At 44.5% G+C, this 23,581-nt stretch overlaps 1 protein-coding gene across 2 annotated transcripts in view; it reads right to left on the reverse strand.

The window, feature by feature from the left end:
- The window catches only part of DDX11 (DEAD/H-box helicase 11), a 224,026-nt gene that overhangs the window by 36,915 nt on the left and 163,530 nt on the right, over positions 1-23,581 (reverse strand). For both annotated transcript variants that reach the window (XM_082257212.1, XM_082257211.1), the window contains exons 17-19: positions 20,852-20,964; positions 11,119-11,191; positions 7,803-7,906 (exon numbers count right to left, since the gene is read on the reverse strand). In XM_082257212.1, coding sequence (XP_082113338.1) covers positions 7,803-7,906; positions 11,119-11,191; positions 20,852-20,964 — 290 coding nt within the window. The remainder of the gene's footprint in view (positions 1-7,802; positions 7,907-11,118; positions 11,192-20,851; positions 20,965-23,581) is intronic.

A 23,581-nucleotide genomic window follows, 5' to 3' on the forward strand; every position in this document is an offset into this window, starting at 1 on the left:
GCTATTATTAGGCTTATGATCTACCAGAACACCCAGATCCTTCTCCGCTATGGATTCACCCAGTTCTACTCCAACTAGTATGTATGATGTATGTATGAGATAGAAGTGCTCATGCTCCTTCTTGCTCTAATATGCACTCACCAGAACAAATAAACCCTGTAGGGGTTATTTACGTCATTTTGGGTTCTGGTCTTTGGAACGCATTTGCGTTTTATCGCGCCTGATGTCTTCTAATGTTATGCGAGTACTGCTACTTGTTTATTAATAAACTTATAACCACGGATTTACACTATATGGTCCTTCCCTGTTTGTGTTTGTTTGGGGACTATACCACGGTCCGAGGATCCTTGGTGTGTGTCATTTAGCCCCGCTTAAGGATATCCTATCCAGGATTTGGGGCTTTCCACCCATAGAAGTACCCGAGACGGATCTTTTACCATATCTATCTACCCATTGGGGCGAGATACCCCTGCAGGGGTTATTTGTTCTGGTGAGTGCATATTAGAGCAAGAAAGAGCATGAGCACTTCTATCTCACCATCCCATCCAGTGTTGCCTGGGATCAGCACATAGACGGACTTTCTCACTTGATTTCACTGCTATGTTTATGCACGGACTTTGTACTGTACATTTATTTATTTGATTGAGTTTTTATTCATATATTGTCACTTACTTCAGCACTTTTTTGCGGTATATGATATATTACTGCCAATTATTTATTTACTTATTTGTCCATCACTTTGCACAGAGTCACTTTATCATTGTCACTTTCTGAGTGGACCTCTATATATTTAATCATTAAAAATTGCACTTATTTATATGGTGTACATTATCGTTTTTAATATTTGCCACTTTTTTGCACGGTTTGCTTTTTATAGTCACATTCACGTATCTCTTATACACCTTATATTCATCCTATTATTATTGGATTTATTCATTATCCATTTAAGGTTTTTGTCATTTTCAATACAACTGACTCCCAGGCAGCGCCAACATCCCTCCCCCTTCTTTCTGTTTAACGAAGTAAATTTTTCCTTTGTGATAGAATTGATTCAAGTTTTTTTAATAGCCTTTTCTTTTCTTTCCTTTCCTTAAACAAAGAAATACATAGAAGGGAGATGATTTATCTGCCAAAGGAATTGCATTTCTGTCTATCCAGTTCTGGAGATTTAAAGAGGATTTCCAGGTATGGATTATCTATCTATCTATCTATCTATCTATCTATCTATCTATCTATCTATCTATCTATCTATCTATCTATCTATCTATCTATCTATCTATCTATATATCTATCTATCTATCTATATATATATATATATATATATATATATATATATATAGTTACATTGGTCCAGCTTGAAGTAAACTCCTGTGATCTCTACCTAATCCCAGGTCCCATGCTGAGCGGTTGGCCTCTTGCGTTCTGAACACAGGATGTCGTCCACTCTTTGGGCATGTGGACCACTGATTTTCTGAATGGATGTGAAGCGTTCTCCGATTGGACAAGGTGAAGAGCTTGATCTCACCACCCCGCCTCTCCAACTCATCCAATCAGCAAAGTTTTCTCTAAATGGCACCCATGCTGTGCAGACGACCTCCTGTGTTCAGAATGCAAGAGGCCAACTGCTTAGCACAGGAATAAGGATCAAGTAGAGATTATTAGAGTAGTGGTTTCTACTTAAGGTATTTTCAGCTTACAGGGGTATTGGCCAGGTATGGTATATAATGTAAATAGTTACGTTGGTTCAAGCTGGACCAATGTAACTATGTAAAAAAAAAAAAAAAAAACATATGTAAAAAATGGATTTTTGTAAAATCTTACCGTAAAATCCTTTTCTCTTAGCTCATTGACAGACGTAGTCCTCGGTGATACAGCACCTTCGGGTTATGTTGCCTCCACAGGAGCAGGACTAGACAGGAAATTAAAATGCTCTGGCCACACCCTAGGGGCAGTCCCAGAGGGTATATCCTCTCTCTCTCTGCCTCAGCAAAATCAGTTATGTCAAAAAGCAGTCTTTAGAGATTTTTAACCCAACCCAACTCCAAAACAGAGGGGCGGGGACTACGTCTGTCAATGAGCTAAGAGAAAAGGATTTTACGGTAAGATTTTACAAAAATCCATTTTTCTCTATCGCTCATTGACAGACGTAGTCCTCGGTGATACAGCACCTTCGGGACGTCCCAGAGCAGTATCACAAATGAGGGGTGGGAAAATGGAAATCAAATCCCAATCTAGAAGGCCCAACCGGTGCCAACTAGAAGTTTACAATGCTCATCCTTAATGATGAGACTCAACAAAAAAGAAATTTTTCAAACAGAAAAAAACTCTCGAGGTAGACCACCGGTCTCCTCAAATTGCGGCCTGCAAAACCTTGCGGCCAAATGAGGCATCCGCCGATGCCGTCACATCAATTTTATAGAATTTTGTAAAGGTATGTACTGACGACTAGGTGGCCGCCTTACATACCTGGACCACTGTTGCCTGATGGCGAAAGGCCCAGGAAGTACTGAGCGCTCGAGTGGAGTGCGCCCTAACAGGGAACGGAGGACTCTGACCCTTAATAGAATAAGCCTGTACCACCGTCTGTCTAATCCATTTGGCAATGGTCGCGGCAGATGCAGGCAAACCCTTTCTGGGGCCATCCGTGATCACAAAAAGTGAATCCGTCTTACGGAATGATTCCGTAGCTTTCAGGTATACTCTGATTGCCCGAACCACATCCAAGGAATGCAACGCATGTTCCCGATGATGCTTGGGCTGAGGACACAAGGAAGGTAGTACAATATCTTCATTCAGATGAAAATCTGAAACCACCTTAGGAAGAAAGGATGGCTTAGGATGAAGTACTACCTTATCCCTATGAATCACTAGGTATGGGGACTGGCATGATAATGCAGCCAGTTCTGACACCCTGCGAGCAGAAGTGATAGCCACCAGAAGGCCACCTTCTGGGATAAAGTAAACAAGGGAATCTCCCTGATGTTTTCAAAGGGAGGTTTCTGTAGAACCGACAAAACTAAATTAAGATCCCAGGGCGGTAAGGGCGCGCGGACTGGTGGAGCCAGGTGCCGCACCCCCTGGATGAAATTCCGCACCAAGGACTTGGTAGCTAAAGGTTTCTGAAAGAAGATTGCTAATGCTGAAACTTGACCCTTGATGGTGCTCAAGGCTAGCTTCTGCTCAACCCCTTGTTGCAAAAAAGCCAATATTCGAGTCACCGAATAGGTACGTGGAGGAAATCCTAAAGATTCGCACCACGCAATATAAGTCTTCCATGTGTGATAATAGACCTTGCTGGAAGTCGCTTTCCTTGCTTTAATAAGGGTAGGAATGACTGAAGCTGACAAACCTCTGTCCTTCAGTACTTGGGTCTCAATGGCCAGGCGATTAAAACCAGCGACTGTAAAGCACGATGGTAAATTGGTCCTTGAGACCACAGACACTCCCTGAGACGAAGTTCCCACGGAACGTCTGCGACTAGCCTGTCCAAGTCGGCCAGGCCGGCTTGACGAGGCCAGCCTAGAATTTCTAGGACCACTGGTGCTGACTGGATCTGAACCAGGCGTCCCTAGAGCTATCTGGCCCCGACCATCCGAGAAAGTCTGGTCGTTTTCTGTTCCCACACATTTATCAGATACCTGATTGCTATCAGGAAGGGTGATCTTTTCTGGTTGAACCTCAGGGACCGAAGTCACCCGGCTAGAGGCTTCTTGGCCTGTCTGGTCAACCAGATCCGATTCCTGTGGGGAATTGAGACTAATCTTAGGAAAAGGTAAAGGAAAAGATCTATTCAGGGAACGGTGACTACCGCTCCCTGTAGTACTTAAATGTTGGAAGGGAAGAATCGCACCGGTAGTAGTAGTTGATGCTCGATCTAATGTCCTGAATACCGGTGAAAACGTCCCCCCACCCTAAAACCGGGTGGGGGCGCACCTTCAGGCTGTGTACTCCTTTGCTTCGGGTTTGGCTGAGTTGGTTCTCTGTTTGTCCGACCAGCCTTTCTTGAACCCTCCTGGAGGAGTCTTGCCTTTCCCGCTTGTTCCAGCCGGGCGTGTGAACCCTTTATGGGCGGTAAAGAAAGGTCCTCGCTTGTTGCGAGGTCCCTTAGCTTTAGCAGCCTGTGGCAAAAAAGTGCTCTTGCCCCCAGTGGCATCCTTAATGATTTAATCTAGGGTGGCCCCAAATAGACGATTCCCCTGAAAGGGGAGATTCGTCAAGGTCTTTTTGGAACCTAGGTCAGCTGACCAGCATTTTAACCACAGCACACGTCTGAGGATTACCGCTGACATAGATGCATGCCCTAATAGGGGAGTAGTGTCCAAGGCTGCGTCACAGATAAACTGTAGCCCTTGTATAATCTGTTCCATCAAATCAGATGTTTCCTGGGGAATATCTTTTCCCCTAAGGTCTTGGCGTACCAATCTCGCCCATTCCGTAAGTGTCTGGGAAACTAGACCAATAACAATTACTGGTCTAAATGCGGACCCTATCAGAGAGAAGATGGTGCGGGACTCTGCTTCCATCTTTCGATCCACCGGATCCTTAAAGGACGAAGTGTCCTCCACTGGGATAACCGTGGCTTTATTCAGCCTGGAAATAGGTGGATCCACCACTGGTGGTACCGTCCATTTCTTAATGATGGATTCCTCAAACGGATAGCGTCTAGCAATACGCTTGGAAATAGTAAAGGTACGTTTAGAATGCTCCCATTCTCCTTTAATCTTGTTACCAAAACACTTGGGTACAGGAAAAACCTTCACCGTTTTGATGGGCTTGTTAGTACCAAAAGGAATCTCTGTATCAGTTGCTTCTGCCGGTAAAACCTCAAGTTTTAAGGTTTCCTGCACTGCCACAACTAGTGCGTCCACCAATGCTTCTTCCTGAATTATAGCGGGAGAAGAAACGTCCTCCTCACTGTCTGAGGGAGCTTTACCTGAGGTAACAGCCCTTGCAGAGGGACCTGCAACTGCAGTGACCATCTCTGAATCTGAGTCAGAGGTGTCAGATAATATAGGGGTAGGCGGGGGTCGCTTCCTTGACCCTCGTCCCTGACAGGCCGCCTCCACCCGAGCCACCATAGACTCCAAAATTGCTGTAAATGCCTCTACACTCTGTGCACCGGCGGGTCCCGTGGCCCCCTCGAGGGAAACAGGTGGGGGAATTTGTGTGGCAGGGTCCATGATTATTCCAGTAACTTCCCGGATAATATAATTCAAAAATAAAAAACTTTTTTTTTTTTTTTTTCACAGACCCCCAGCGCCACAAAAGCCCCTTAGTGTTACCTGCTAGGGATCCCTATCCATCGAGAGAGAGAGAGAGAGAGAGAGAGAGAGATATACCCCCAGGCTCACCACTTGATGCTCAGAGTTTAACTGCAACAGGTTACAGCGCTGTCTTGACAAACAGGAAGTCTTTTGGCTGGCTGCCCAGGAAGAAAGGAGGCGGCTCCGCCCCTCTGCACGCCTTCCGGCGCCTCCCCTAGCTCCACGAGGTGTTTGGATCACCTCAAACATGGCCGCCCCCATGCTGGAGACACGAGGCTACGCCAAAATGGCGGCTCGTGCAATCCAGCAAAAAAAATGGCGGCGGCCTGTACCGAATAGCGGTGTGCTGCAGGGCACACAACACTATCTCTGCATGGGGATTTTTGGCGTGGTTGGCGGTACCGGCCCTGGCGGACCTCATGGCCGTTCGGAAGGCCTGCTATAGCTGGAGATTTGACTAGGAAGGCAGTCTACATGTCCGTGGCTTCTGACTGGTAGGTACCTTATTCTTATCACAGTAAGATTCCCAGACTGCCACTGATTACAATCTTTTAAACATGTATACAATTAGATTGTTAGCTCCCAAACCAAGCCTCCTGGCTTTTTGCACATAAAATCACACTCAAAGTAGGGGGATCTGTGCCATGTTATAGGATAGAGGGGGACTCTATCTTACCATACAGAGAGGGGCCCGCGTTCACCACAAGACCCGTCAGGGGGAAAAGGGGGAACATACTACTCACCATACCGGAACCAGGCGGGCACCAACTCCTGACAGTACCCCTCTCCACCGGGGCGGGAGGGCTGTCGACCAATACGGACGCCGTGACTCATGGTCTTTGGCGTTTCAGCGAGACGTTTAACTCGCTGGGTCAGTCCCTTAATGGGACTTTGTCGCGGCCGACCCAGCGCGGAGCTATGGCCTGCACGCGCTCGTAGGCTGAACTGGGGTGACCACCGGATCTCAACATCCAGCCCGTCGCCCAGTTCAGCTTTCTTGCTTGAAGATCTCACAGGAACACTGGAGAAAAAAGCTGTCTAAAAAATCTTTTTAAGAAAAAAATCTTGCCAGGACCGAAGATCCCAGCAAGGTATCTAGGTCCTTACTCCTAACTAGACAGAAAATAACTGATTTTGCTGAGGCAGAGAGAGAGAGGATATACCCTCTGGGACTGCCCCTAGGGTGTGGCCAGAGCATTTTAATTTCCTGTCTAGTCCTGCTCCTGTGGAGGCAACATAACCCGAAGGTGCTGTATCACCGAGGACTACGTCTGTCAATGAGCGATAGAGAAATGTCACTTTAAAAAGACCTGACAGTACAGCCATCCTGGTGACTTGGCTTTTTTTCTACTGCAATTAAAGTGGTTGTAAACTCTTACATATAGCCAGTGAAGTGACTGGCTTCAAGTGATACACAGATTAAGACAATCCTCATACGTTGTACCAGTTTATCTGCAGTCCTCTCTTCTTGACATATATTCAAAGTGCAGTATTTATCAAGATTGTCTGATCGTTCAGAAAGCAGGGGGCAGAAAGCCGAAGTCACGCTGCAGAACTCAGTGAGGACAGCACTGAGAGCTGATTGGAGGGAAGGGACATACCCCCTTCATAAAGCACACATGAAGCAAGCTGAGGTTGTCAATCACAGACTGTGTCCTGGAGCTCCCACCTTTTTACTGTTGGTGTCAGGAAAACTTGTCAGAAGTGATTCATACTGATAGCAGAGGAATGTGGCAGCAGACAGAATTGACACTTAGTGCTCTGGACTGAGACAAGTACGCACTATAGAATGATATGCTTTGTTCATATTTCATGTCTGAGCTTTACAACCACTTTAAGCAACACATATATACGTTAGGGCGGGAAGCTGACCTGAATAATAAAGGGCAGTAAAGAAGCAGCCACGGACTGCTGAGCTCAACTCCCTGCGCTAAATGCTGCTGTTCAGGTGGTTCAACTTTCAAGCCAAATTGACCTTACAGTTTAAATCTGCTACATACATTCCAGGTACATTAAAACAAAGGGTGTGCAAAGTCTTACAGTTTGTTTCTCTTTATAAAGGCAGCCGCAGCATGACAAGAAAAGCTTGTGCTCTGCCAATATGCTGTTGAGAAAGACCCTTGCTCACTGTGTGGAAGTAAGGATCTCTCTGCAGGGGTCCAATGCTTCCCTTGCGGTGTTCGAGTTCTCCAATAGGCAAAGCTCAAGCTCCCTACTGACTGGAGAGCTATAGCTCTGCCTCAGGTTGGGTGTCTCAGACCTCTACACTGCATTTCAATCCTCTCTGTGGGAAACCTGTGATCTGTCTTTAAAGTGCTCATGGACCATATAGCATTCTGTCTCGCTCTCTGATCTTTTACTGCAATCATCCAGGCCCAAATTCATAAGGAGGTATTCACTAAAGCACAATGCCTGTGCTAGTTATATTACCATCTGTTACTGGCAAATATGTAGTCAATATGCCTCTTTTTTTTTTCTAAATTCATTAAAAGCAGTTTTTCAGATTTGGTGAGTGTAAAGTTTATAAGCTGTGCTTACCATTTCAGGCAAATCCCTCTTCTGATAGGTAAATTCCAACTGCTTATTTGTGGGTCCACTGCAAAGCACTATGGGTAATATGTTCTCAGGTGGAATGACATGTCCTGTTGAAATTAAATGGGTGGGCACAGAAAAAAGGTCACAACCATGGCTTATCTGAGGTCGGGCAGGTGGTTTTCTATGTTTTATCAGCTGATTGTAAAGATAAATACTCTCTTTAATATTTTAAGCCGCTAACTCAGAACAAACATGCATCCAGTGAAAACAGAGCAAGGCCAGAACTGCTAACTTGCATACTTGTGTAGGGTCAATGACAAACAGCATAGATACCACTGGTCTAGCATAGAAGTCAGGCAATCTGTATTTTAGCAGAGACTGGTAACAGCACCCTGCATGTGCCTCTGTACAAGTTACTACTCACTGTGCTAACAAACACTGCCAGACAAATCTAAGGTGTTTCAGAAGTGGAACCCAGTCCAAAGCAAATCTTTCAGTTTTTAATAGAGAGGGGTGTGATTTCACCCCTTTTCTGGGCTACAGAACCCTATTGCAGGGGTCTCGTTCCCGACTTACATGTCACAGGCTGAAATGTGCTTTCAGTATATCTCCATGAATTATCCATTAAAGCATGGGTGTCCAACCTTTTTGCTTCCCTGTGCCACATTGAGTGTAGAGAAATTTTCTCAGGCCACATATAAAATATATACTATAGTTAAGGTATACAAGTAATAAAACGCCGCCACGCCCTTCCCGTGCTGCCCCCCCACACTAATTTAACACAACTAGAGGATGATGAAATGAAATGGAATTAGTATACAGAGGTCTTCTTCTGCGGCTGCAGTAGAGAGCAGAGCCTTTGCTTTCTGTATGGCTCCTGTCACAGGCGGAGTGCATTTTATATCACTGTGACAGAGTGACAGGGCCTGTGACAGAGCCAGAACTATACAGGAAGCAGCGGCTCTGTCACTGACTCCAGACATCCTAAATCTCCCGTGGCAGATGGGAGATTGCACAGCACTTGCAGCCTAGTGCATGCCCATCCAATGCAGCCTAAACAGTGCCCATCCAATGCAGCTTCACCAGTGCGTGCCCATCCAATGCAGCCTGATCAGTGCCCATCCAGTGCAGCCTCACCAGTGCATGCCCATCCAATGCACCCTGATCAGTGCCCATCCATTGCAGCATCACCAATGCATGCACATTCAATGCAGCCTGATCAGTGCCCATCCAGTGCAGCCTCACCAGTGCATGCCCATCCAATGCACCCTGATCAGTGCCCGTCCATTGCAGCATCACCAATGCATGCACATTCAATGCAGCCTGATCAGTACCCATCCAATGCAGCCCCACCAGTGCATGCCCATCCAATGCAGCCTGATCAATGCCCATTCAATGCAGCCTCACCAGTGCATGCCTATCCAATGCAGCCTCACTAGTGCATGCCCATCCAATGCAGTCTGATCAGTGCCCATCCAATGCAGCCTCACCAGTGCCCATCCAATGCAGCCTCACCAGTGCCCATCCAATGCAGCTTCACCAGTGCGTGCCCATCCAATGCAGCCTCACAAGTGCATGCCCATCCAATGCAGCCTGATCAGTGCCAATCCAATGCAGCCTCACCAGTGCATGCCTATCCAATGCAGCCTGATCAGTGTCCATCCAATGTAGCCTCACCAGTGCGTGCCCATCCAATGCAGTCTGCAATGAAGTGAGAGGAGAGCCACTGGATTACACAGAGCAGGGATCTCCCGCTTACCCGGCGACCGCTGTCATACGAAGTCCTGCCTCCTGGACCGGCTCCTATGATAGACGTCACCAATGTGCTGTCTATCATTGACAGGGGCTCAGAGGCAGCCTCTGCCTACAGTTAGTTGGAAGCCGATGTGGCCGTGCCCCCGACTCGACTTCCTTCCTCCCCAGCAAAAAAAAAATAATTGTCAGGGGGCAGTGGGCCGCATTGCCTGCGGTTCTGGGCCGCAGGTTGGACATACCTGCATTAAAGCATGGAGGACTATATAGAGTACAGAAGCAACACTTTTCCAGTTTGGTCTTGGCTGTCAGTTCCTCTACATATTTAAATAATTAGAATCCCATTTGGGTTTAATTAGTAATGGAAAATATCTTGTTATTGTGATTGAAGAAGTATGGCCAAGCTTTTTTGTGCAGGAGTGCACTTTGTTCTGCAATCCTGCGTCCCAGATTCAGCCCACAGCAGGTAAAATCCCACTGTCAGCTGATGTCACAGAGCTGGTCCAGGCTCTGCAGGGATCCTGACAATGATGTAGGGATCCTCCCAAATGTCTGACCAGCAGCTGGCTCAGCTTCTAAGCGGGCTGCTGAGAACTGGAGTCAGCAGCACCCGCCACAGCCCGGTGCTCCAGTGACCGCTGGAGGGACAGAGCACAGAGCTAACTGGTGATAAAGAACTGAGCAATCAGTGGTCATGTGATCGTTTAGTTCTCGGTGCAAAGAAGGTGGGGGACAGCTGTGGCATCAGATTGATGCTGAAGCTATGTGGGTAAGTCAGAATGTTTTTTTTTTTTTTTGTGAATCTATACCTCTCTTGTAAATATGCTACTCCCCCCCCCCCCCCCCCCAACCTTTCCCCATGCTTAGTCAAGCTTTGACTTCATATTTTATACTCTACTAGAAAAGACCTCTGTAAAAGCTAGTGCCAACCAAGGTCAAGTTTCACATTGAATCACTGCACACATCAGGAAGAAAGATACAAAGTACACCAAGATTAAAGTAAGAACACATATGACTCTTGTATGTAGACAATATTTACTTATTCCATATTTGAGCTTTATAATGAAAAAATTCTGCAATTCTCATTGTGCTGTAACCCTTTTGTGACTGAAAAGGTGCCAGCCACAGAATTATCATATTCAGTTCTATTCCAGGGGATTTGAAATTGCATTCCGTACAAAACCAACATAATTTGATGTTCCAAGGGACCTTCTTCATCAGGACTTAAAAATACAGCAAAAGGGTACAAGCTAGACATGTGGTGTGTGCTTAATCAGGTTCTTCGCCAAAGCCAAACTGGTGAATGCTACGACAAATACAATTGATCTGCAATGAAACTGTATTCTTGGTGCTCTCTTCCCTATTTCCTCAGTTCGTTACTCTTATTCTTCCAGTCTGTGGAAATATTGGCATGAGACATACCTAAATAAAACCATACTGATCTCCACAAGATGCAAACCTTCTCATTACCCTCTCAGCTTGTCATAGCTTTTATCTATTGTCTATAGGTGTACAAAGCATCTCCTGATATAAGGTTCATATATAATAAGGAAAGGCCCGGACTTACCGCAGGAGAACTCCACTATTCGGTCCGGGCTGAGTCCTGCTGATATCAACAGCTGCTGCTTAAAATCCGACACCTATAAGACAGATGCAGGGACAGGGATGCATGTGACAGCTGTGTATGTACGGAAGTTGCACTCAATAACAATTTGTAGGTTGTCACCGGCTAATTGTTGTTCTGTCACAAAGACAAGAGGAAGTCTGGCTGCAGTACACAAACACACAAACAAACCAGCGTACAGGCGCACAACATATCTGTCACCAGCCAGACAGCATCTGGGACATCTGTCATTGTGTCTTCAGCAGAATGGCGATACAGATTTGTTTTAATATAGCATTACTTTTTCTGTGTGTATTGTGAGAAGTGCAAAAGTACTTACCCTAATTTATAACCATTTAAAGACTGAACTTGAAAAAAATATAACTTTTGGTTTTAAATTAACTTGGAAAAACTTTTGTCAATTTTAGATTTTTTTTATAGATATAGATACAAATGATAATAAGGCTTAAAGTGGTTGTAAATCTTAATAGACTCCCCTGTGTTCCATTAAGTTATGTGCCCCAGTGTATGCGCTTTATAAAAAAAATTTAGGTTTAAATTACAATTTATATTATACCTTATTTCAGAGCGCCACTCGGCTCTCACGTGACCACCTGCCGCTGTCTTCCCTGATCAGAGAACTACAGTGGGAGGGGCTGAAAATCCCCCGCTGAGGTCAGCCAGGAGGAGGGGAGGAGAGCAGCGTGTGGTCACGTGAGCATCGAGTGGGCTCTGAAACAAGGTATAAACCTACATATTTTTTATAAAGAACACACACTGGGGCACATAACGTAATGGAACACAGGGGATTCTTTTAGGAAAACACAGTTATTATAGCAGCAAGAGGGGAGGGGAGGGGCAGGCACTGACACTAGCTGACAGGCAGGAGGGAGGGGGAGAGAGGAGAGACAGCCGGCTGACAGAGGCACGTAAATTGACCAGGGCAGCACCAGGCAGGATCAGCCAGGTATTTTGGATGATACAAAACAGACAAATTACACAGCACAAGAACTGTATCAGTTCTTTTTTTTTTTTTTTTATAAAGGATTACAACAACTTTAAAATTCAGCAGTTTCTTTTGCAGTCTGTCAGGGAGGTGTTCCTTCAATATCTGTCCCAGAAACACAACAGAAAGCAAGAAGAAATCCTCCCTAAATTTGGCCAAAGATGGATGGAAATTCAGCTGGATCAGCAGGGAACCAGCAAATTGCAATCGATCTATGGGCGAGCAGGTTGTACAGAAGTCAGGTCTCTCGATCTAGTTTTGTTCAACCAGCCTGTTGGAATATTTTCACTCAATCAGTGCCGCTGGCTATAGCCGACAGTCCTGACGAGTGTATTCTGACGGAGGGGAAGCCTCTGTAAGAATCCAACAGCTCCACGGGAGGGATTCCCTCTTACACCCTCAATGTGTGGATGGGGGGGATCATGTATGGTCTGCCACTGGAGCAGGTGTCCCAAATAAAACATCTGGTGACAAGTCAAGATTTTAGACTTTCCATCACTACTGTCTTCCCAGCAGGGGCAAAGACAACATTAATAACACAACAGAGATTATACCCAGTCATACCTCTAGCTAACATTTACCTACTAACCGCCCAGCTACAGTGTGGACTTCCAATGGTGGGAGGGCATCCATGGACGTCCTCCCATGATCACGCTGCCCGAGTGCCCACTACGGCGTGCAGGGAGCCCGCTCTGTGATCACTGAGTCCTTCGATAACAGATCGGGGTAAAGGGCCAATGACAGCGCCCTTTACCATGTGATCAGCTGTCAGCCAATGACAGCAGATCACAGGATGTAAACACAAGCCAGTTATCGGCTTTTCTCTCCTCACGCTCACAGCGTGAGGAAAGAAGAGAGCCGGTAACCGGCTTGTATTAGGGACATGTGCACTGATAATCAGGGCAGTAATTATCAGTGTCCTGATTATCAGTGCATTCCAAACAGTGCCCACCAGTACTGCCAATGTGTGCCCATCAGTGCTGCCAATCAGTGCCCCCTATCAGTGTCCTGATTATCAGTTACAGTCTTAACAGTGCCCACCAGTGCTGCCAATGTGTATCCAAAAGTGCTGCTAATCAGTGTCATCCATCAGTGCTGCTTATCAGTGCCTCCTGTCAGTGCCCATCTGTGCCTCCTATCAGTGCCCATCTGTGTCACCTATCAGTGCCCATCTGTGTCACCTATCAGTGCTGCCTCATCAATGCTGCCTTATCAGTGCCCATCAGTGCTGCCTCATCAGTTTAGCCTCATTAGTGGACATAAGTAAAGGAGAAAAATTACCTGTTTGCAACATTTATTAACAAACTATGAAAAATGTTTTGTTTTTTTTTCGGTTATTTTTTGTTTGTTTAGCAAAAAATAAAAACCCAAGCTGTGATTAAATACCACCAAAAGAAAGCTCTATTTGTGTAAAAAAAAATACTAAAAATGTAATATGGGTACAGTGTTGCATGACTGCACAATTGTCATTCAAAGTATGATAGTGCTAAAAGCTGAAAATTGGCCTGGGCAGGAAGGGAGTAATAGGCAGGTGGTTAATAAAAAACAAACTAATAGCCTTACATATTTTTCTCTGTACACGTCTTCAAGTTGTGCTGACCCTGTTTAAGGTGTGCCTGCATATTAATTTGAATCTAGAATTGAATTAATTTGAAAAACACCCAGCAATTATGTGAACACATGGATACAGGGCAGGTGGCTGCTGGGATCTACTTTCGATACACACGGCTACCTGTAAGCAGCAATCTCTTTTACTTATTGGGCCACTAGCATTGTATAATACCAGTTGGAGCTTCTTCAATCTGGGTCTACATATATGCTCCCCTTTTGGTCCCCTTCCCCTACAGCTGCTCAGGGCTTGACCTGGAATACAGAACTATCCTATTTAATGTGGATGGTCTTGATGTTGTTTTTTTGAGTTTTGAATCACATCCTGTCATTATATGGGGACACGAAAGAGGTCTGAGAGGTTCTGAGAAAGCAGGGGTTCCCACAAAATGGGTTGACCCCTTGTCGCCAACCATGTCAGCATTTTAATTGGGATGATTTTGAGAAAAAATTGATGTTATAATCTACTGACCTCGTGAACACCCTTGAAGTGTTTTTAGAATTTGTATGCATCAATAATGATCTTCATTTTTTGTATACAATAAAGATTGATGTTATGGTATATTATATACATGGTATGGTATGATGTGTATATATATATATATATATATATATATATATATATGGTACGTTATAGTATATACTATTGGAGGTGTACATAAAGTCCCATATTTGTTTGGTTTCTGTTCTGGTTTACATTTCCCAGCGATGAAGCATTTATAAAGTGTGCATTTCCATTCTGTATACAGCCTACTTACTGCCAACGTAGTAAACCCTAAGGCTCCATTCACATGTTAGTGTATGGATCACGGGCAGAACCGCCGCGGTTCCGCCCACGATCCGGAGATTATTGCAAATCGCGGGACGCCTGTGCATTGCCCGTTGATTTGCAATAGACCCCCAAACGCTGAGCGATGTTGCCGCGATTTCCGCCTGCCTAATCGCGGTAACATCGCGCAAAAAAAATCGCGAGACGCAATACGCTCCAAAGAAGCTCTTGTACTTTTTTTGGTCGTAATGCGTCCCGCAATTTTTTTTTGCGCGATGTTACCGCGATTCGGCAGGCAGAAATCACGGCAACATCGCTCAGCGTTTGGGGGTCTATTGCAAATCAACGGGCAACGCACAGGCGTCCCGCGATTTGCAATAATCTCCGGATCGCGGGCGGAACCGCGGCGGTTCTGCCCGTGATCCATACACTAACATGTGAACGGAGCCTAAGTGAATGTCAGAACCTGCTTGTTCAGTAAGACATCGAAGGAGTTTGATAGCCACTGCGGTAAATATATGCGATTCTGGGGGTCTAGTGTGACACAAAAAAGCATGATGGCCACTGTGGTAAATATTCAAATCTGAGTGTTTGGTCAGATGCTGAGCAACTATTGGCTGCTGAGGTAAATATCCAAAGTTGGGGTCCCAATATGACACTAATGGCAGCTATTAATGTAAGAATCTTTAGTTCACATTCTTGATTCAGCAGAGCTGGAGAGATGTCCTACATCCTAAGGACACTCTGCTAGACAGTGTTTGCTCACTATGTGTTGAGGTACTTTTGAATTTGCCTAGCGTCCAACCAACTAAATGCAGGAACTACATCTCGAGGTCACAGACTGTGTTCCCCCAATGAAAGCTTTGCAAAAAAGGTATTTACATCTATGCTATCCATCCCTGTTGCAGCAATGCTGAGTTAAGTGCTGGGGAGAGAGCGCTGTGCAGCTTTTGAAGCAGGAGAAGTGCGTTTTCCTGTGATGTTAGGAGCAAGCATCCAATGTATGGAGTGTCCTAACAAGTCAGGGCTGTATAACGATAACATTGGAGTTTTTTTGCCAGGCATCGGGGGTGCCACAAATGGCCTACAGGTATACCACCTACAATATAAAACAAGAGAAAAACTGCGCTCGGGACAATCAATTCAATAAAAATATACAAGTAAGGAATATATGTATAAAGAACACAAAGAGCAGCTGCACATATGTCAGGATATAAACATACACAAGCAAAATAAAAGAAAAGAAAGTGTACAGCGCTAGATAAAAAAAACATACAAAGATTCCAAAGAATCTATAAGCAGTCTTGTTAGGTATAAATCAGCAAGTGTCCATGATTCCAAGATGGCATTGCAGGATAAACATTTCACCACCACCAGATATCACCTAAAGTACTGACCCTTACCGACAGGCTGATAAGACTGCACCAAATAAATAATCCCCACACTGGCTCCTCCACCTTGACCACAGGTCTCTGACAATTCTCAGGAGATGTGAAGTGACAAATCGATCACCAGATCCTCAAATGGCCCCAAGAATGGTAAAAAGGCTCATAGTGTAATATGCTGAATCAAAATTACACTTAATTGATCATTAAAATGCACTCACATTTAGTCAAAATGGCATCAGCCTTAGACAGGTTGGGATAGTCTGTTTCCTTCCAAGAAAATGGCCGCTGCATCCTCCTGCGCAATGACTTCACACGCTCTGCAGCCTGCCCAACGCGTCGTTTTGTCAACAATGACGTTGTCAGGAGCGTGTGACGTCATTGTGCCGGAGGACGCAGCGGCCATTTTCTTGGAAGGAAACAGACTATCCCACACTGTCTATACGCTGATGCCATCTTGACTAAATGTGAGTGCATTTTAATGATCAATAAAGTGTCATTTTGATTTAACATATTACATTATGAGCCTTTTTACCATTCTTGGGGCCATTTGAAAATCTGGTGATCGATTTATTAATTCACATCTCCTGAGAATTGTCGGAGACCTGTGGTTACTTTACATCTCCTGAGAATTGTCGGAGACCTGTGGTTACTTTACATCTCCTGAGAATTGTAGGAGACCTGTGGTCAAGGTGGAGGAGCCAGTGTGGGGATTATTTATTTGGTGCAGTCTTATCAGCCTGACGGTAAGGGTCAGTACTTTTGGTGATATCTGGTGGTGGTGAAATGTTTATCCTACAATGCCATCTTGGAATCATGGACACTTGCTGATTTATACCTAACAAGACTGCCTATAGATTCTTTGGAATCTTTGTATGTTTTTTTATCTAGCGCTGCACCCTTTCTTTTCTTTTATACCACCTACAATACACTACATATTTTTAAGCTGCTGTTATTTTAAACCTACTTGGGGACCCTTGTCTGCAGATTCACTGTAGTGCTCACTGCTAAACACTCCAAGAACCCCGCTAATGCAAAGGTGCATTCGATTTTAAGACCTTTGCAGCATAAAAATCAGCTACTAAGCATAACACGGAGCAGTGCAGGACTATAAACTGAAAAAAGTTTAAGACTTCAAGTATGCTGCCCACTTATGTATATAACCAATTTTTTGGTGACAAAGTATCTTACGATGACAGGACTGTGTCCATTCTTTTACGTGTGTCCTGAGCCACGAGGACACTGATAACTGGGTTTTTTGCACAGAACAGCTTAAGCTTTTCTGTAATTACATTGGCGATATTTTGTGCGGTCAGTTTACATGCCAATTGTGCTTAGCGGGGTTCTTGGAGTGTTTAGCAGTGAGCACTACAGTTCGTCCACCCAGACAGTACTCCAGCTGTTCAGAAATTCTTATCTGGCCTATTGAGAGTTATAAAATGTATCATAATTTAGGGATTATGGGGCCCTCCTCTCCCTGGAGACACCCCCACCTTCCTGATCCTATCAGTGTGTAATCCCCTGCAAGCAGACTGACATTTTAGGTAATTTGAATGTGGCATTTGCAGCCTTTTCAGTGAATGTATGGCTGATTGACTGTGACTTTACCAGAACCCGCCACAATCAGGCTCATCAGGTGCTGTGTGATGTGGATAGGAAATGAATTCCTCCCTTCTGTACACTGGGATTTTTTTTAGTATTCAGAAAATGGGGCAAGTTCAGCTTAGCACAAGAATGAAAAACATATGCAGAACTATTTTATCTGCCAAATAAATTGCAATGATGAGCACATACACCTGTGCATTAAAGAGAACGTGTCAGGCATTGGCATTTGTATCAACCTGAATCTACACTCCTAAAGCGGTATTAAACCCAAAAACAAAAATGTAATATATTGCAGCTTACCAATCATTAGATAAGGTGGCTGCCTTCGTTCTCCTTTGTTTTAGGCTTTTTCCCTCTGTTTTTCACCTGATCTGGCCAGTAACACATCTCCTGTATTAGAGTGCCCCTCCACTCTTGATGAAGGAGCACAAAGGGGACATTTGGACAGCAGCATTGTCAGTTTGGGAGGGGGGTGCTAGATGTACTAGCAGATTTAAATACGTTAACAAATTAAAGCTGAACTCCAGCTAACACTTTTTAAGAAGTTACAGCACTATTTTTTCTTCCTTTTGGGATAGACACTTTACATGATTAAATAAAAGATAATAATTGTAAGCACCCTTGTCAGTGGAAATCGTGTCTAACTGATACATCTACAGGACAGCTTTTTTTTTTTTTTTAAAGAACAGACTTACTGGCTTAAAAAAGAAAATGAATACAGCCATCACATTTAAGAATTGGGAAGTTTCAATATAATAAATGTTTGTTTTTGGGTTTGATACGGTCATTAAAGTAGGGTGACCTTGCCTCTAAGAGATATACTATATTGTGAAAAGTACTGAGGCGCCTGCCTTTACACGCACGTGAACTTTAATTACATCCCAGTCTTAGTCTGTAGGGTTCAATATTGAGTTGGCCCACCCTTTGCAGCTATAACAGCTTCAACTCTTCTGGGAAGGCTGTCCTCATGGGAATTGACCCAAACGACCCCCTGTTCGATTTGCAGCAGAACTCTCGAACAGGGGAAAAATTCTAACCTGAACGGCGAACCCCACTAAAGTCTATGGGAGCAGAACAGGAAAAATCAAACGTGCTCATTTTGAATGGCTTATATGCAAGTAATTGGCCATTAAAAAGGGTATGGGGGTTCTTGCCCTGGTGGACACGTAACCAGGCAAATCATTTTTTTTTTTTAAACAAACATTTTTTCAGGAGCAATAAAAATGAAAAATTCCTTTAAAATATAGTGACTGGGGGGTCCCCCAAGTATGCCTGTAAAGTGGTGCATCTGTACTGTGTATATAACATGCTGCAGCAAAAATGAGTTAAATCACATTTAAATTGACTGGCAGTTGCAATTGCCGGCACCCAGGTAATAAAAAATTAAAGAAAAAAATGGTGCAGGGTCCCCCCCAGAATCCATACTAGACCCTTATCCGAGCATGCAGCCTGGCAAGTCAAGAAAGGAGTGGGGGGGGGGGGGTGGTAACATGCAGGTGCTTTCGGGTAGCGGGGGCTCTGCCCCCTTGTGACGTCACCGGCCCAGCATGCACTGGTCTGTTATGATACAAGGGGGCAGGGGCCATCAAGTGGCGTTGCCAGGTGGCCTCTCCCTTATCTATATAAGAACTGTCAAAGCGCGGAGGAGGCATTCGGCGTGGCAACTGATGCTGAATTTACATTAAGGGCCACTGTTTTTTTTATTTTCATAAAGGATTTGTCAAACACTTGTCACCTGTTTTTATTTTTTTTGTAAACTTCTTTGGTGAAAGTGCAGGGGTATGTACCCCTACTCATACACATTGGGGGGGGGGGGCTGGGTGCTTCTAGATTCTGATAAGCCCCCTGCCCACGGTGTCCAACAACCACAGCCCAGAGTTTTCTGGAAGAGAACCTTGTCCCCAAGCCCCCCCCCCCCCAAATTGAGGGCATGTGGCCTGGTATGGTTCAGGAGGAGGGGGGCCCTTGCTCCCCCCCTGCCCATTACCTAACCTCCCAGGCTGCATGTTCAAATAAGGGTCTGATATGGATTAGAAGGGGGGTCCCCATGCCGTTTTTGTTTTTTCGTGACCCTTTTTTTTTTAAGCTGTCAGCGGGGAAGCCCTTTGACAGCTGAGGACTCATCAGTTGTTAAGGGGCGCTGTGGCCGGCTTTCTGGCCCGCTCCTTAACAACCAGCTTACACTGCACCCTGATTGGGCAAAGCAAAGGGTGTTTAGCTGGGGGAACGCCTGTGGACACCCTGCAAATTCTGCAAAACACTGTAAAACACAGGCGAATGTTCAGCTCGAACCTTTGCCTGGGCCGAACTGTTCACCCAACACTACTGTCCACAAGGTTTAGGAGTGTGCCTATAGGAATGTTTGACCATTCTTCCAGAAGCCATTTGTGAGGTCAGGCACTGATGTTGGAGAGAAGGCCTGGCTTGCAGTCTCAACTCCCAAAGGTATTCTATCGGGTTAAGGTCAGAACTCAACACTCCTCATCCATGCCTTTAGGGACCTTGCTTTAAGCACTGGTGCGCAGTCATGTTGGAACAGGAAACTGTTCCCACAAAGTTGGGAGCATAAAATTGTCCAAAATGTCTTGGTATGCTGATGCCTTAAGAGTTCCCTTCACTGTATCTAATGGGCCAGGCCCAACCCCTGAAAAACAACCCCACACCATAACCCCCCCCCCCCTCCAACAAATGATTTGGACCAGTGCACAAAGCAAGGTCCATAAACACATGGATGAGTGAGTTTGGGGTGGAGGAACTTGACTGGCCTGCACAGAGGCCTGACCTCAACCCTATAGAATACCTTTGGGATGAATCAGAGCGGAGACTGCGAGCCAGGCCTTTTCATCCAACATCAGTGCTGGATCTCACAATGCACTTCTGGAAGACTGGTCAAACATTCCCATAAACACACTCCTAAACCTTGTGGGCAGCCTTCCCAGAAGAGTTGAAGCTGTTATTGCTGCTACTATGTCCAGGATTTCTCTTTCCGGAGAAAGCAGCAAGATGACTTCATATTGTGAAAAACGCAAAGGAGGAAAGAGAACATCTCAGGTTGCTGCGCAAATCTAATTTTATAGGTGGGCAGCAACACAGGATCTACGGAAAGAGATCTGCCCAGTGGAGTTTTCCAAGAGATATAAAGCAGCTGACCCCACTAGATCTAATTTTTTCTTGTTTTAGTCCTTATTCTAAATAAACATGTAGTCTACTATAAAGTCTTTTTGAAGTATAAACAGCCTCCCCCATTCTACAGAGAAGCACTAGAATGACAGTAACTTTGAAGTGAAAGGCTGAAATGATGCAGGGACAAGGTGTCTCTCTCACCGGCTGCATGGTGCCTCCAGCGATGATGACAGAACGACACTCCTTTAGGACCTCCGCAAAATGCACAGCAGGGTTTAGCATGAGAAATTTCAGACTGCTCTGTGCCACAGTACCTGCAAAGACAGACACATTTTCCATCACCTAAGGTTATTGAGTCGTGTTTACATACCTGTTATCAGACAAGAGGATCCTTTTCCTAAAACCCACCAACTGACACAGCAAAATTAAGCCATTCGTTTTTTTTTTTGTTTGTTTCTTTTTGGATAGACTGTGGAAGGTTTACAGCCCCTGTCATCACTTCACTGCTGGTCCCTATAGGATGAGTTCTGCTTATTACCTATCTATTTGATGGGTCTCGGGCAAACAGCAGTGTTCATTTCATCAACTAAAACATTTTTGTTGACTAAATTAATACTATTTTAGTTGACTAAAATACGACTAAAACTAAAAGAATTGAGATGACTTCAATACGACTAAAACTAAAATTGCATTTTAGTAAAAAAAAAAAAAATATAACTAAAACTAAAATGGCATTTTAGTCAACAGACTATGACTAAATTGAAATTTGTTCATGAAACTTGGTTTTATTTATAAAGAAGTTATATATCACAACGGCTAAATCTGTGTCTGTAGTGCATGTTCAACCCTTAATACCAGAAATAACAGATTTTTTTCTCCAGGAGTATATAATGAGTTTGGCAATTCTAAAGAAATGCTTAAATAATGCATTAAAATTTAACCAAACCCATTACATTTTGGCCGACTAAAATGTACTGGAGATTTTAGTAGACTAAAACAATTCAGATGACTAAAATACGACTAAAACTAAAATGCGATTTCAGTCCAGAGACTAAAATACGACAAAAAAAAAAAAATGGCATTTTAGTCAAAAGACTATAACTAAAACTAAATTGAAATTTGATGTCAAAGTTAACACTGCAAAACAGGAAGTGATGACCTTCTATCTTTGGGTTTATTTGATGGGCAACAGACAGAACAGAAAGTGAAGAAATTCTCTTCTCTGTCTATCTGATAGGTATTAGGCAGAATGGAAAGTGAGAACGAATCTCCCCCCTCTACCTGTCTATGTGATGATTAACAAGAATAACAGGAACTGGGAAAGTCCTTCTTCTACCTGTCTATTTGGGGCCAATCCTCTGGATAAGTACCCAGGGTGCAGACAAGAATTTGAAGGGCAAGACCACAAACTGGTATTGAAGGGACCCAAATAAAATGCAGGAATTGCTGGTGTACTGGAAAGATGAGGACGTGTAGGTAAGCATCTTTTGATGTCCACAGAAATCAGAAAATCCCCTGGGAAAAGGGCGCCAGTAATAGATTTACCAGGTTCAATGTGGAATTTCTAGACCTGAATGAGAAAGGCATTCAGAGCTTTGAGATCCAGAATGGGGTGAATGCCTTCTTTGAGCTTGGGAACATTCAACAGATTATAGTAAAACCCCTGAATCTGTTCTGCCACAAATTGGGCAATGACACCTTAATCCAGAAGACACAAGGGGGCCTGATGAAGATCTGCTAATCAGTGCAGTGAACGGGAAGGTTAGAACTCCAGTTTTTAACCCTGGGATACCAGCTCCTACACCCAGGTGTCAAGAATGCAAGCTTTACAAGCATATGGAAAGGTTAACAAATATCTCCCTACTCTGGAAAGTGGAGGCTCACCTTAATACAAAGGAAGGCTGTTCTGAGGACTCTGCCCCAGAGTCTAGACACATTGCAACTGTGTGGTGGTAAGGCAAGGTTTAAGGCATGGCGTCAAATACTCTCAAAATCTGGACAGCTAGTAGCTGGCAAGGGTCAGATAGATGGAGGTAACCAAGGCAGGCAGCAGGAACTAATCAAAGTTCCATGTTGCTCAGGCAAGCAGAAGCAATAGCCAGGAGATGCTTCCTCCATACTGTATGGTGGGAAAGAGCACACAATTTGCACCCTTGACACTCCACCCAGTGACATTAGTGCTAGGTCCCACAGGATTGACCCCTTCTACAATCAAACTGGCAGTGACAAGGAAAAATGGCACCCAGGACCCAAGTAAAAAAGGCAACTCCCGACGTTTTGCCTGACTTGCCAACCCCTTGCTGGGACACTCTATTCTGACAGCAGCGGGACAGCAGCTCCCGCTGCTGTCAGAATACACTGAATCAGTAGCTGCAGCAGACAAATTTTTTCCAGCGTATCTGTCCGACAGTAGTTGATCTAACAACTGACTTCTGTCAAATAAGGGAGGGCCACACACAGCTCAAAAGTCAGCCAATCTCTGCTGAACTGGCCGAATTTCAATCTATCTTTGCCCAGCTTAAGTGTTCAGAAACAGGGCAAGGCTGAGGTAATGCCAATAGCTCTGGACTTGTCTGGATGGAGTCTGGAAAGCATCACACAGAGAACCCAGCATCAGAAGGTCACTTCTGGGCATCCCCTGCAATATTCAGTCCAGTGGGATTCTGATACAGAACCCTAAAATCAAGTAGAGGAAAAGCTGATCCTTATTGCTGCTTATAGAAAACAGCGCAGCAATGATTTAGTAGCAACTTTGACTGAAAAGAGAATAAAAGTAGCTAGCAAAAAGGTGACAGTTATCCAATTGCCAGGGTGGATGACTAGACCAGATAGCAATCACAGAGGCAGAGATCCAGCAGTGTTGTAGAGAAGACTTGATTAAAGAAAAAAATAAATCAAAGAATGCAAAAAAAAAATAACATTAAAAACTAG

This window comes from Pelophylax lessonae (assembly GCF_965119305.1).
Source record: "Pelophylax lessonae genome assembly, chromosome: 4".
Lineage (NCBI taxonomy): Eukaryota > Metazoa > Chordata > Amphibia > Anura > Ranidae > Pelophylax > Pelophylax lessonae.